General features: G+C 42.1%; 1 protein-coding gene across 1 annotated transcript in view; it reads left to right on the forward strand.

Annotated features, from left to right (window-relative positions):
* The first annotated feature begins 7,443 nt into the window (after positions 1-7,443).
* The window catches only part of LOC149443278 (cytochrome P450 2A4-like), a 70,939-nt gene continuing 61,871 nt past the window's right edge, over positions 7,444-16,511 (forward strand). Inside the window, exon 1 of the mRNA XM_089655650.1 lies at positions 7,444-7,639. Coding sequence (XP_089511776.1) covers positions 7,472-7,639 — 168 coding nt within the window. The 5' untranslated portion in view covers positions 7,444-7,471. The remainder of the gene's footprint in view (positions 7,640-16,511) is intronic.

The following is a 16,511-nucleotide window of genomic DNA, read 5'->3' on the forward strand; positions in this document are numbered from 1 at the left end:
GCATGAGCTTACTACAGGTCATGGCTGCCCCTCTGACGCATCCAAGATCATTTCTTACTAGCCCATAAATTCAACCTAGATCCACTTTCCACTGTTCCCATCACAGGTCTTGCAATAGCAACTAAAGCTGGGAACCTAGCCTGACATTAGGAGGATCCAAAAATGGAAAATTAGGGTAAATATCTAAACAATTTTCCTCATTCCTGAATCTCTTCATCTCAGAGTGTAGGCAGGTGTAGTTTGGCCTCCATGCAAGGGTGGTGCTGTTGGGTGACCATCGTGCAGAAGGTGTGAAGGACAAAGGGAAACCCATGTTCATCTGAGGCCTCCTAAGGTGTCATCAGGGGAGAAGCTGTTGAGTGGATGCTGCTGCCCTGGCTGACCTTCACGGCCAACTTTAGTGTGGGCAGTGCTAATAAATAGCACTGCCCCCTTCAGGTGCTGTACTTTTGGCAAGTGGTTAGATCAGGGACAGAACCCCCACTGGCTATGGACAGGATGTCTAGTGTAGGTTCCTGTGGAGGAGGGACAGAATAGGGACTGTTGCTGTGTCTCAAGCAGCAGCCCTGCCTTACTCAAGTGCCCTGATGTCTGTCTTCCAGGCACTTCTTATGTTGGATGCTGTCAGGTGTTAACAGTGTGCATGGGTAATGTTAATATATTTTGCTGCACCAACTGTTCTCCGTGGGAGTCCTCTTCTCCTGTGGGCATCGAGCACTGGGCCCCTCTCACAAGCCTACTGACCCTTGCATGAGGGGAGGGACTGATGGCTGTATTATTGGTCTTGATGGAGAAGTCAGGGGAGGGGGCACGGGCTGGAGGGAATACTAAGAGCTCAGCTTTGGAAAGATTGAGTTTGAGGAAGTGGAGTGTCATCCATGATGATATGTCACTTAGTAGGTTAGTAATGCGAGATACAAGTAGAAGTCACAAGGAAGTGTTTAACACTAAACCCATGAGCAAATCACCATTAAAGTAATAAAATAATATCTTGCAAACAACTCATTTGGGGCAACTCAACAACAAGAAACCACTTTAAAAACACCTGCTGAATAAACACACATATACACAGATGGTGAAATACAAACATGCCTTTATGATTTTAAATAAAACCCTATTTCTCAAGGTATATATCAATTAAAAGGAAGTAATATTCAAAAATGAAGTGGTCTCATACCAAATATTCCTCCATATACAAAACTTTGTTGTGCAAACAGCGCTGAGGCACATATTCCTTCCTCCGATGTGTTTTGAGTAATTAAAACACAATAATGGGGAAAAAAGCATAAATGGAAAGAATGGTTGGAGTGTCTAAGTTTGCACAATAAAGTTTTGTATGCACAGGAAGAAGAGGCAACATAAGTATTTAGTCATCATTCAGGATCACCTTTTACTTCTTGAGATAGAGAGATTCAAGTGATTGTAAAGTCTTATTTTGTTTTAATACCAAACAGGTTTATACTTACCTGCTCTGTGCAATAGAATTACACAGCGTTACCACGAACTTCCTTTTCTCAGGTCTCCCACATGTGCATCTAAATCTCCGAAAATTAAATTTTCATCTGAAAATCAATTAATTATGAAAAGTATAACTTATAGCGCCGCTCCAAGCTATGGATGGAAGGAAAAGGGTCATCCCACTGGCAGGTGAGAAGAAGGGAGCGTGAGTCTGAGTGATTCCATTGTCAGCCAATACAAGTGAAGGGATGGACATTGCTCAACTGACCCCAGGAGTCCAATGTTGAGGAATAGCCTCAGCTGCCTGTCTGGCCACGCCCTCTATCACATTTCACCCCGCCCACCGAGGCTTGTGACCAAGCCCCCTGACGGGAAGGGCTTGGCCAGAGCAGCGGCTGAGGCAATTTCTCAACATTTGACCCCTGGGGTTGGTTGAGCAACGTCCATACCTTTATTTCATTATGAAACGCATGTCTAGACTCTAGGTAAGTATTGGAGGTGGTGAGGGGCCAATACATTTAACTGAACATTGTTTACCTTAATTCAAGGAATGCAATAAGGTAAAACATTTTTAGACTTTAGAACCATTTCAATAAGAGTGCGAAACCAATGATCAGGGAATCCAGAGAAGAGAAGTGATTTGGTAATGTAACATTGAAGTTAAGTTAAACATCCAAAGCGTTTAAGTTAGGACAGTCCCCTTCATCATGGCTGGGATTTTGAGTAATTCATCTTTCCAGTAATTTCCTAAACCTGATTCCTTTCATTTCATAATTTCATAATTTTACAAAATCAAAGCCCCATTGACAGTGAAGTATCTTAACCCACAGATATCAGTTGGCTATTAACCCAGTTGCCAACCAGCCACAGTACATATACTGTGGAAGGCCAGCACCTGCAGGCAAAATCATGTACATGTACATGATTTTGCTGCTTGGGCTAAGAAGGGTGCTGCTTGGATCTTGGTATTTGGGACCCGATGATCATGTGATCGCTATGACTTTGTTTCTATGTCTTTTGTTAATTTTTGAAACCTTCAATAAAAATACAATGATAAAAACAAAGGTTCATTGTTGGGGCAGGAAGGAGCAGACCTAGCCACCAATAATTAGATACTTTTAAATGGTTTTCACAATAGAATGAGATGCTAAATTTGGATGGTGTCCCACTAGCACATCCAAGGTGAAGCCATAAAATTAGGCCAAGACTGAGGAGAGGGGCACAACACACTTCTGTAAGGTGAGGTGATTCCTTCTTCCGGAAAACCATATTGATAGAGAAGTTCCTTGGTGATTAGTACAAACAGAAATGGAAGCACTAGTGCAGCTTGACCCACAGGGTGCAGATATTGCATCAGGCTCTTGTGATTTAACATGTTAAGGGTATGTAATGGTCAGTAGGCCACAACAATCTAGGCTGTAGAACGTGTAACTTGTGAAATAAAGTTTAGCATCATCCTCTCTAACTTAGATACTTTGAGGTATGGAACTCTCTCATCCGATCTGTGGTTGAGGTCAGACAGCAGATAGTCTCTCTGCAGATAGGGGCCCCCATGTTCTCTGCATTCCTCTTACACAGATCACTCCAGATTACAGCATTCTGGTCCACCTGTTTGCTAGGTTGCAGTCCAGCAACTAGCAGTTAGTTAGCGGTCATCATCTCCTCCTCACCATCTCACTTTTTGCGGTTCTGGCCCAGCCCAGACCTCACAGCTTTCCTCTCACACACCTTTCCTCTCCAGCACTCACTGTCCACTTCCTCCTCACATTCCCAGACTTTCTTATTTATCTACCCCTGCCCATTAGCCATCTCTTCTGGGAAATGTAGTTTGTCAGCTGTACAGTAAACAGTGAAGTCCTGTTATCAGCCTACAAGTCCAACAAAGCTTTGTCTTGGCTGAGTCTGTATAACTGGGCTGTAGAACACTGCCATCTTGTGTCCATTTAATATCCTGCAACAAGTATTTCTGCGGGGCATTACACAAGCAAGAAAATCACATACAGATCTTTTCCATTTTGGCAGTATACTTTTATGCTGTTTGTAGGATCACACACAAATTCTAGTATCTACCTTGTTTCTGAACAAGCTCCAGGCAGGTTACAGTGTTTATTTTCATTCTATGTCATTTTGTATGGGTAGCATTGTGAGACAATTTCTTCCTCATTGGCCAATCACCTTCCTCATTGGCCAATTGGTTCACTACCAGGTATGAGGAAAGTTCTTGTCTCTGAACTGGCCATAGATTACATAGACCAGAGGTTCATTACAGTTTTTTTAAGCTCATGGTGGGTGTGCAAAAACAAACACCGTTAAGTGTACCAAAAAAGTCCACTTAGGGTTTGTCGCCGGTCCACTTCCAAAAGAAGTAAACTCCTCCCTGACCCTACCTAGTCACAAGACTCCTGATCAGGGTAAGGAACACTTAGGTTTGCAGAGCCAAAAGACATGGTAGACCCCTCTTCTCATGATCAGCTGAAGCTGATCATAGATTACTAGGTGAGGGGCTCTCCCGAAGAGAGACTCCCCAAGGCAAGTGTAGGAAGGAACCTAATGGCACACACATCCTCTCTCTTGACTGCAAGGTAGGTCCAAGGACTCACAACCTCCATCCTGATTGAAAAGGGGAAATATTATATTATTTAATATAAGTTCAGAGTGACACATATGAGGGGAGCAAAATAAATAAATATACAAAAACAAAAAAGTGCCAGTGCAGGTGCATTGGCTATGCCATGTGGCTTGGAAACAAACATTCTGCATAGTGCAGAAATAAGCAAGAGGTGTCATTGTCTAGAATTATCATTCTTAGTTCAAAAGTGTTTCTTTCCTGAATGGATTTGAAATTTCCTTTAAAAACTAAAACATTGAGGTCTCCCATTGTGTGGTCCGGTTGTGCGAAATGGTGTCCTACAGGTGTGCAGAGGTCATCTTCTTTATGTTCCTTGATGGTATGTCTGTGCAAATTCATCCTTGTTTGCAACTTCTGTCCTGTTTCGCCAACATAAGATCCTTTGCTGCATTTTCTGCACTGGATAAGGTACACAACATTACTGGAGGTGCAGCTGTATGATCCGGAGATCCCTTCTGAGTGTCTGACACTTTTTTATGGATTGATTTGGTTGCACAGTTTGCAGCGTTTCTTATTGCAGGGTTTGCTTCCATTATTTGTGACATCTTGATCAGAAGGAATTTTCCTACTGATTAATTTATTTCTGAGGTTGGGGGGTTGTCTGAAGGCCAGTATTGGGGGTTGCTGGAATATTTATTTCAGAGTTCCATCCTCTGTTATGATGGGTTGTAAATCTCTGATTATTTTTCCTCCCTTCTAGTGCTGGGTTGTATGTGGTTACTAGAGGTACACGGTTGTTTGTTTTTTTCTCTTTGTACTGAAGTAGATTTTCCCTTCGGGTTCTCAAGGCTGTGTTTATGCCGGTGTTGATAGTTTTGTCCTTGTAACCTTTCTTATAGAAGGAGTCTGCTAGTGTCCCAAGATGTTTATCTCTGTCTCTTGGGTCAGAACATATTCGGTGGTATCTAATGGCCTGACTGTGTATGATGGCACGTTTCGTGTTTTGGGGGTGGAAGCTGGAACTGTGGAGGTAGTTGCATCTGTCAGTGGGTTTCCTGTATATTGAGGTGTGAAGCGTATCATCCCTGATGTATACTGTGGTGTCTAGGAAGGTGACGTGGGTGTTTGAGTATTCCATTTTTAGTTTGATTGATGAGTAAAATTATTTTAGGTTTTCTTCACCTTCTGTCCATATGATGAAGATATCATCAATATAGCGATAGTATCTGTATGGTTTTTGTTCCATGCTGTTCAGGAATTTTTCCTCCAGGTCAGCCATAAATAAATTGGCATATTGGGGTGCCATTTTACTTCCCATCGCAGTACCCATACATTGAAGATAGATGTCTTTATTGAAGGCAAAGTAGTTGTGTGTAAGTATGAATTCAATGAGCTGTGTAACATCCTCAGCAGTGTATTTGTGGTTTGGTGAGGATGATAAGGATCTGTGACATGCAGCTAATCCATCCTTGTGAGGGATATTACTATACAGGGATACTACATCCATAGTCACTAGAAGTGTATTAGATGGTAATTGCTGTATGTTGTTGATCTTGTTCAGAAAGTCAGTTGTGTCTTGCAGGAAACTAGCAGTATTCATGACTACCGGTTTTAAAATATTTTCTACAAAGCCTGAGATTTGTTCGGTGAGTGTGTTCATACCTGTTATGATGGGTCTGCCTGGATTTCCTGGCTTGTGGATTTTGGGTAGCATGTAGAAGTCCCCGATTTCTGGATGATCCGGAATCGCATTTATAAGCTCTGAATGTAGGTGGGCTGGAGGTGTTTTAATGAGACCTTTTAATTGCTTTGTAAAGTCAAGGAACATAAAGAAAATAACTTCTGCACACCTGTGGGACACCATTTCGCACAACCAGACCACACAATGGGAGACCTCAATATTTTAAAGGAAATTTCAAATCCATTCAGGAAAGAAAAACTTTTGAACTAAGAATGATAATTCTATTTGACAAAAGAGATAACGGCCTGAATTTGGACATAGGATTTCTCACTCATTATCCAACAGTTTTATTATTATTATTATTTTATTATTATACAGTATTTATAAAGCGCCAATAGTTCGCTCAGCGCTGTACATTACAAAGGGGGACAGAACATGTGACAGAACAATACCAATACAATGCAAAACATGAGGGGATCGAGGGCCCTGCTCTTTCGAGCTCGCAATCTAGGAGGGAGGGGGTGGTGGCACAGGAGGAGATAGCTGTGGGGGATGGAGTGGTAGGAAGAGTGGAGGAGGTCAGCAAGTTAGCAGGGGGTGGGGTAGGCTTCCCTGAAGAGATGGGTTTTCAGGGTGCGCCTAAAGGAGAGGAGAGTAGGTGATAATCTGATGGGTTGGGGCAGGGAGTTCCAGAGGATGGGTGACACCCTGGAGAAGTCCTGGAGGCGGGCATGGGAGGAGGAGACCAGGGAACTAGAGAGAAGGAGGTCTTGTGAGCAGCGGAGTGTGCGTGTTGGGCGGTACTTGGATATTAGGTCAGTGATGTAGTTCGGGGCAGTATGATGGACAGCTTTGTACGTTAATGTTAGGATTTTGAATTTGATCCGTTGCGCAATCGGAAGCCAGTGGAGGGATTGGCAGAGGGGGGTGGCGGAGATGGAGCGGTTGGAAAGGTGAATGAGTCTGGCAGCCGTATTCAGGATGGACTGAAGCGGGGATCGCCAGCGGCGAGGCAGGCCAGTGAGGAGGGAGTTGCAGTAGTCGAGTCGTGATATGATGAGGGAGTGGATGAGCTGTTTAGTGGTTTCTGGGGTTAGGAACGTGCGTATTTTGGCGATGTTGCGGAGGTGGAGTCTGCACGAGTTTGTTAAAGATTGGACTTGGGGCTGGAAGGATAGGTTGGAGTCCAGAATGACACCCAGTACTCTGGCCTGCAGGGCGGGTTTGATGGTATTTTTATGACTATTAGCTGAAACGTGACTCCCGACTCCCTCTGTGATGTGAGTGTTGTCTCTCCCCCCCCCCTTTGCTTTTGCTGTGTCTTATCTCTAGCCTCTTTTTTTTTTTCATCCCTTCTAACATTCTGCTAAAACTTTGTGATTTGTATAGTACTGCTTGGACCTTGAAGAAGGGGACACTCCCCGAAAGCTTGTCCTTAAAATTATATGTTAGTGCAAATAAAAAAAGTATCACGGACAGTACTCAATTGTTCCTGTAACTTATATTACAGGTGGGCTGGCACAACACTTGTAAAACTGGAAATTCGGGTGCGAGATAATCTTACGCACTTGTCAGGAATCATTCCTCCCTTTGTTCTCCTGGCCCCTTTTTCTCAAAAGAGAGATTTGGAATCTGACCTATTGGAGGCAATTGAGCTTTGGAAAACATTAGGTCACACAACAACATAATCCAGTTTTTCAACATGTTAATTATTGGCAGAATAGAAAGACACACATAGACTTGCTGTGATTCTATTGTCAGATATGGATGTCCTCACTCTGTCTCTCTGCACATTTCTGCTCTTCTACTTCATTATCTCATTATGGAGGATACAGAAGATGCGGCTTCGACTTCCACCAGGACCAACCCCATTGCCGTTTATTGGTAATTTGCTTCAAGTGAGCTTCGCGTTGCATCAGTTTTATCCCAAGGTGAGTAAAAAAAAAACAGGTGTAAAAGAGGCCTAGTAGGATAATTAAGAATTTGAAAGTTTTGTTTTGGCAAAATTTGGTATTTTGCTCAAAACTGGTATTTTGCTCATTTAGCAGAGACCAATAAAATGTAATTGCTGCTCTGTTGTTGATAAGAATAAATAGTGTCTTAATAAATATAAAAAAAAATTTAAAAATCACAGTGAATAATCATAAAAGTGCCAAGTGTTTAAATAACAATCAATATACATATAGTATAATCATGTGCAAAAAACTAGCTATCACTCTTCTGTGAAAAATATATATATATATATATAGAAGTGCTTCTTCATTCAAATTGTGCTCAGACCAAAGTGTCACTCCAGTGAATCAATCCTAAATATCCAGAGTGCCTCCTCACCTCCAACATTCGACCCCTCGAGGTCACAAATCATTTATTTAAATGATGTTCCAAGTTATTTAAACACTTGGCACTTTTATGATTATTCACTGTGATTTTTAAAACATTTTTTATATTTATTAAGACACTATTTATGTACCTAAGCACCTGGTCACTTTCTATTTTGTTGTGTGTGCACATGTATAACCAGTTTTAGCCATTTGGGGGCAGACTGGTCTTATATGAATTTTTATATAATTTTAGCACATATATTATTTAAGTACTAGTCACTTTTACATTTGTGTATAATATTTTGTATAATATTTTGATTTTTTATAGCACTATTATAGCAGAGCGCTTCATCCAATATTTTGATATTTATTTTGTGTGTCCCATGGTATAGGGCGGGTGTCGGCAACCTGCGGCTCCAGAGCCGCATGCGGCTCTTTTTCACCTTGGCTGCGGCTCCGGAGCACACTGCCCACCAGGTGACAGGCAATAGGGCAGCAATGGGCAAACTACGGCCCGGCAGACCTTTTAATCCGGCCCGCGGAGCTAGGCTCCCGCTAGGGTCCTCTCACAGTCCGCCCTGAAGACCGGTGTAGCATGAAAATCTGTCTCCTATGAGGATCTGTCCCCCTCGACGTATCTGCGCATGTGCCGGAGATCGCCGATTGGCTGCTAATGCCTGAAACTGGCACATGCGCAGATACGTCGAGGGGGACAGATCCTCATAGGAGACAGATTTTCATGCTACACCGGAACGGCGCGGGAACACGGCGAGAGGAACGCGCGGAGCAAAGGTAAGTGAATTGACACAGGGGGGACTTGGGGACTTAATATGGGGGATGAATTAATATGGGGGATGAATTACTATAGGGGGGATGAATTACTATATGGGGGATGAATTACTATGGGGGATGAATTACTATGGGAGATGAATTACTATATGGGGGATGAATTACTATATGGGGGATGAATTACTATGGGGGATGAATTACTATGGGGGATGAATTACTATATGGGGGATGAATTACTATGGGGGATGAAATACTATAGGGGGGATGAATTACTATGGGGGATGAATTACTATATGGGGGATGAATTACTATAGGGGGGATGAATTACTATATGGGGGGTGAATTACTATGGGGGATGAATTACTATATGGGGGATTAATTACTATATGGGGGATTAATTACTATGGGGGATGAATTACTATAGGGGGGATGAATTACTATATGGGGGGTGAATTACTATGGGGGATGAATTACTATATGGGGGATTAATTACTATATGGGGGATTAATTACTATGGGGGATGAATTACTATAGGGGGGTGAATTACTATATGGGGGATGAATTACTATGGGGGATGAATTACTATGGGGGATGAATTACTATGGGGGATTAATTACTATATGGGGGATTAATTACTATGGGGGATTAATTACTATATGGGGGATTAATTACTATATGGGGGATTAATTACTATATGGGGGATGAATTACTATGGGGGATGAATTACTATATGGGGGATTAATTACTATATGGAGGATGAATTACTATATGGGGGATGAATTACTATATGGGGGATGAATTACTATGGGGGATGAATTACTATAGGGGGGATGAATTACTATATGGGGGATGAATTACTATATGGGGGATGTATTTTCAGTTTTAAAAATGTGGCTCTCAAAATAAATTTCAATCGTGGTTTTGGCGAGATTTGGCTCAGTTGAAAAAAAAGGTTGCCCACCACTGACCTAAGGCTATGATTGTGATTATGACGATACACTGTGGCCCTGATTAACCCTTTGCTTACTGGGCCCTTAAACCCCCTTCATGACCAGAGCGCTTTTTGCAATGTATGCAGTGTCGGATTTGTTTTAAATGTTGCAATGGTTTTGCGGCTCCCAGTCTTTTTTTCCCTCTCGGAAACGGGTCCAAGTGGCTCTTTATGTCTTAAAGGTTGCAGACCCCTGGTATAGGGTGTAGATGATAGCAGCTAGCTATATTTAGGGAGTCTGTGGAGCGCAGGTGGATATTTTTATTTAGACTACAGGAGTATTATTACAGAGATCCCCAGTCTGGTGGAGCTATATTACCTAAAGCATTGTGGCCCTTAGGGTTCGCATGGTTAAGGTGAGGAGGCACTTTAGCCATTTTTGGATTACGATATACACGTGTGGCATGCTAACACACATCATGTTTGGAGTGGAGAATTGAAGCACTGACATCGCGATGTTTATTTGCACATGAAATGTCAAGCACTTTGTTATTGCACTTTATTATGGATTTTACTTTTTACCATTATTTATACTCCTACTGAGCACCTGTCACTTTCAGTTAGAGTGTGCAATGTTATTGTGTATTATTTCACTGTGCATATATTGTATTTTGGCACAATTTAGTCAGCAAACGCATGACCTGTTTTGCACTTTATTGTGGATTTTACTTTAACCAATATTCCTACTCCTACTGAGCACTTTTTAATTTCAGTTAGAGTGTGCAATGTTATTGTGTATTATGTATACTGTGCATATATTGCATTTTGGCACGGTCTAGTCAGTAAACGCATGACCTGTTTTGCACTTTATTGTGGATTTTACTTTTAACCTATATTCATACCCATACTGAGCACTTTCCACTTTCAGTTAGAGTGTGCAATGTTATTGTGTATTATGTTTACTGTGCATATATTTTATTTTGGCACGGTCTAGTCAGCAAACGCATGACCTATTTTGCACTCCCAGAACTTGGCACTTATATATTTTTTTGGGGGGGATTATTTAGCATTTGTTATCAATATCTTTCAATACAGTGTGGTCACTTTATATGTATTTTTATATCATTGCACCTACTTATTTAGTTTTTCATGTGAAGCGCTTCACCAATATTGTTTTTTTATGTCATACATCCTGTGGTATTGGGAATAGGTGGTAGCAGCTTGCATATATTTGGGGTTGTGTTTGTTCATACCAGTGGAGCGCAGGGGGATTATATATTTTCATACAAGAAGCATGCCTTGGGTGGCATTTTTCAGGGGAATGGTGCTGCCCCCCGGCTGGTTGCCCTGTGCCAGTTCTTGTGTGTCACCTATGAGGAGGTTGGGGCTTGGTGACAGGTGGAAGAGTGAAGTGAGGGGAACCAGGGGGGCGGCCATGAGACTCAAGGAAGGGAGAGTTGTGCTGGTGAGTCTCTTCTTCCGGGTGTGTGTGTGTTGGGTGGCAGGTGGGTTTGGCAGTAGGGGTGTGTGGGGGACATCAGAATTTTTGTGTTGCTTAGGGCAGCAAAAAACCTAAATACACCACTGGCTACAGCCATGTTAGGCTAGACAAACAAGCACTTCCAGTCTTGTGGCAACAGTTTGAGGAAGGTCCCTTTCTGCCTTCTGTTCCGGTATGACTGTGCCTCTGTGCACAAACCAGTTTCATAAGAACATGATTTGATCAGTTTGGTGTGGAGGATTTTAAGTGTCCTTCATAGGGCCCTGACCTCAACCCTACTGAACTCTTTTGGGATGAACTGGATCACTGATTGGGACCAGCGTCTTCTCATCCAGTATCAGCAGCTGACCTCACAAATGCTTTTTTTGTTAAGAGAAACACGAGAGAACATGGGCAGGGACGAGGGGCGGACTGAAAATTTGGAAACTTGGGCACTGGGTCAGTAGGGGGCCCCATGAGATGCCCCTGGTATCATAGGCTTTTTTTAGTTTGGGCAAGGACACAGGGGCCCCACGATCCCCTATTGCCCGGGGGCCCTATGAGTTGTCAGTCCGCCCCTGGCAGGGACTGCAAACATCATCCAAGACATGCTTATAAACTGCAGTCATTCTACTAGAGATAGTAAAGTACTGCAGATTTGCTAAGGGCGATGGTAAGAGACTCCATACATCATACATGAGATGGTCAGAGATTACAGACATACTAAAGGCAGAACTGTCTTTTTGCATGGGGCCTTTGGGCAGTGCCCAGGGGCCCCAGGGGAATCACATATGGACAGGAGGGGCTGATCAATGCATGAAGACATTGATGAAATGAAATAACTGGAGACATTCTTCTGTGTGGCTCTCACTGCAGCAGGTGAAAGCCGGGGAAGCCACAAAAGATAGGTTACATTAATTCCCCCCCCCACCACTCTGATCACCCCCCCCAGTCCACTATCAGATTCCCCCACTGCCTGGGTCCCCTGTGTGCCCCCCTGAAGATCCCCTGCAGCAGCTAGCAGTAGAGGAAAGGAGGGAAACCGGCAGCGCTGAATCTGTAAGGATGAGTGCGGGGAAGGGGCTGGTAAATATGTAATTTACTGGCACCTTCCTTTTCTAAATGAACACAGTGGCACCTTCCTTTTCTAAATGAACACAGTGAGTGATCAGTATCATTTATAGCTGAATTACAATCAGCTGTGTTTACTATGCTTCAGTTTATGAATGAACAGGAGTCTCTGCCTGTTAATTTATCTGCAGTGCAGCTGAAGCTGCAAAAAGGAATTGGAGAATGTGTTTCCTCATTCCCTTTCTCTGTCTCAAAACTGAGACTTTAGGGGTCTGTCTGATATCTCACCAATGACCTCACAACAGTGTTGTGAAAGAAAATGTTAAATATTATATAAAAAAAATTACTTTGCCCAGGGGCCCATGATGCTATTAACCTCCCTGGTGGTATGATTATTTCAGATTTTTGGTGCTGAAAGCGGTACCATTTTTTTGCATGGAAATATGTATTTTTTTTATTGTAGGCTGTAATTTTTAGGAAAAACTCACTGAAATCTGTCCGAACAAGAGTCTATTAAACATCCCGGGTATTATAAAATTTGAAACACAAAATCATAAATTATAATTTAATAAATAATCATAAAAATAATATAAAAATAATAAAAAATTTAATTCAATAATATAATCAAACCAAAAACACTGAAATGTGAAATAGAGCGCCAAGTTCGCACATTGCTGAGCTCAGTCGCAAAATCGTTTTCAGTGTCTGATGATGAATTTCCCCCACGAATCATTATCACTCAATTCTGCAAGTGGTTCTGATTTGCTATCGCTGTTCTCTAGCTGATCTAAACCGCTTTTGACCTAAAGGGACACTTTTTGGACGCCATGGACATTTCTCAGTTTCCAGGCAGAAAGAACAGACAAAATGCAGGCAGGGCGCAGGACAAAGCAGTAGGGACAATATGTATGTGAAATTGGTTTATACAGCAATGTTTTACTATGTAAAATGTAAAAAAAAAAAATGACATTTTTTAAAATTTTTAAATTTCCCGCCGCCGGAGGCGGCGGTGCCCGTACGTCCCGACGTCACAGGGACAGGACACAGAAGCCGGATGCCGGCATCGGCCGGAGGAGATGGCCGGGGACGCTGCAGGGGACACATCGTGGGAGCGCAGGGTAAGGTAAGTGAAGAATACATGCCGGAGCAGTGCCGCAGGGTAAGCCCGAGTGTAGCTCGGGGTTACCGCTTTTGGTACTGAAATGTTACCCCGAGCTACACTCGGGAATACCGCCAGGGAGGTTAAGATAGCACTGACTGCAGAAGATGGTCAGAGACTGCAAACATTTCACAGCAGGTGATCAGAAAGTCCAGACATACTACTGAAGATGGTCAGAGACTGCAGACATCAGACAGGACATAGTAATAGACTTCAGACATTTGACAGGTGATAGTAAGATATACTATATTGCCAAAAGTATTGGGCCAGCCCTTCAAATCATTGGATTCAGGTGTTTCAATCAACTCCATGGCCACAGGTGTATAAAATCAAGCCCCTAGGCATGCAGACTTCTTCTACAAACATTTGTGAAAGAATGGGTCGCTCTCAGGAGCTCAGTGAATTCAACATGATAGGTTGGTGAAATTTATGTCTGTGAAATTTCCTTGCTACTAAATATTCCAACTGTTAGTGGTATTATACCAAAGTGGAAGCAACTGTTAGCAACAGAAACTCAGCCACCAAGTGGTAGGCCACGTAAAATGACAGAGCGGGGTCAGCGCATGCTGAAGCAGACAGTGTGCAGAAGTCATCAACTGTCTGTAGAGTCAATAGCTAAAGACCTCTTCATATTAGCACAACAACAGTGCGCAGAGAGCTTCATGGAATGGGTTTCCATTGCCAAGCAGCTGCATCCAAGCCTTACATCACCAAGTGCAATGCAAAGCGTCAAATGCCATGGTGTAAAGTACGCCACCACTGGACTCTAGAGCAATGGAGACGTGTTCTCTGGAGTGACCAATCACGCTTTTCTGTCTGTCAATCCGGTAGACATGTTTGGGAATGGAGGTTGCCAGGAGGACAGTCCTTGCCTGACTGCATTGTGCCAAATGTAAAGTTTGGTGGAGGGGGGATTATGGTGTGGGGCTGTTTTTTCAGATTTTGGCCTTGGCCTCTTAGTTCCAGTGAAGGGAACGCTTAAGGTGGACAATTTCATGCTCCCAACTTTGTGGGAAGAGTTTGGGGATGGCCCCTTCCTGTTCCAACATGACTGCACACCAGTGCACAAAGCAAGGTCCATAAAGACATGGATGAACCAGTTTGGGGTGGAGGAGCTTGACTGGCCTGCACAGACTCCTGACCTGAACCAAATAGAACACCTTTGGAATGAATTAGAGTGGGAACTTGATGTTTGTGGCGAACTTTTGGTCTGCTCGAATGTTCTTCCACAAATCGAACAAGGGGGTGTTCGGCCCATCACTAATAAAGACATGGATGAGTGAATTTGGGGTGGAGGAACTTGACTGGCTTGCACAGAGTCCTGACCTCAACCCAACAGAACACCTTTTTGGATGAATTAGAGCGGAGACTGCGAGCCAGGCCTTTTCACCTGACATCAGTGCCTGATCTCACAAATGTGCTTCTGGAGGAATGGTCAAACCTTCCCATAGACACCCTCCTAAACCTTGTGGACGGCCTTCCCAGAAGAGTTGAAGCCGCTATAGCTGCAAAGGGCGGGGCCAACTCAATATTGAACCCTGCGGACTAAGACTGGGATGCAAATAAAGTTTATGTGTGTAAAGGCCCAAAACCTTTGACAATATAGAGAAGTACAGATATAAAAGAGATTGTAGGAGGTTGCAGGGCAGTTTACAGATACATATTTCAATTGTTCATTTATCTGTATGCCTACACTTACACATATGCTGAGAATCGGGGATTGAAGTAACTGCTTCCCACAATTCAATCCGTGCACGGCTTCAGCTGAGACCTATAGGGGCTCTTTATAATAGGCTGAAATTGTCATTTTGAATTATTTACATTATAGACAAGGGGTTGAATTGTAAAGAATTTGCATAACCATTTGCCCAGTATAAATACATGAACATTCCTTCTGTGCTGGTGGTTAAGAGAAAACCAAATACAAATAGACTACATATATGCTGTTCTGTTCAAATGGAAATCATGTAAAATAGAAATACCACATTTGGCTGCTAGATGGAGCTACATTTCATAGGATTCTCCTATAATACTTTGCTCCATCTTCTAGCCAGATACAGTATTTTCTGTTTAAACAAAATAATTTTCCTTAACCATTTCCATATCGGGCAATTTTACCCCCTTCCTGCCCAGGCCATTTTTCAGGTTTCAGCGCTCTCACACTTTAAATGACAATTGCGCGGTCATGCAACATTGTACCCAAACTAAAATTTTATCATTTTCTTCACACAACTAGAGCTTTCTTTTGGTGGTAATTAATCACCGCTGGGATTTTTATTTTTTGCTAAATTAACCAAAAAAGACCAAAAATTTTGAAAAAAACACATATTTCTTTGTTTCTGTTATAAACGTTTGCAAATAAATAATTGTTCTTCATAAATTTAGGCCGAGATGTATTCTGCTACATGTCTTTGGTGAAAATAACCCAAATTAGGATGTATTATTTAGTTTGTAAGAATGTTATGGAGTTTACAAACTATGGTATAGATCTGAATATTGATCAATCCTGAAGTACTGACGGCCAATCTAATTTCTTGAGGTCCAAGAATGTCAGGACAGTACTGATATCCCCCAAATGACCCCTTTTTGCAGAGTAGACAGTCCGACGTACTTCATAAGAGGCATGGCGAGTTTTTTGAAGTTGTATTTTTTTTGCCATAATTTTTTGGAAAATTAAAAAATTAAAAAAATTTGTTTCACTATTTTTTTTTTACATATTGCCACCAGTGCAGTACAGCGTCATCATATAACTGGCATGGCGGTGAACAGAGACACTGACTGGTGACAGTATGAAAAAAAAAAAAAAATATATATATATATATATTTTTTATCTTTTTTTTAAATTATTTTTTATTAAAATTTTTTTATTTTTCTTAAGATTTTTTTTTCATATTTCACTATGTCCAAAGTAGTACAATGTTACCATAGTAACATTGTACTACTTTGGGGAAGTGATCAGTATTTTTTTTTTTTTTTACACAATTTGCTTTTAGCAAAGAATTACATTGCTATAAGCAAGCATTTACCTGAATGACATCGATTCATTCAGGGT

The sequence above is a fragment of the Staurois parvus genome, unplaced genomic scaffold, assembly GCF_062004578.1.
Source record: "Staurois parvus isolate SC_StPar_1 unplaced genomic scaffold, SC_StPar_1.0 ptg000860l, whole genome shotgun sequence".
Taxonomy (NCBI): domain Eukaryota; kingdom Metazoa; phylum Chordata; class Amphibia; order Anura; family Ranidae; genus Staurois; species Staurois parvus.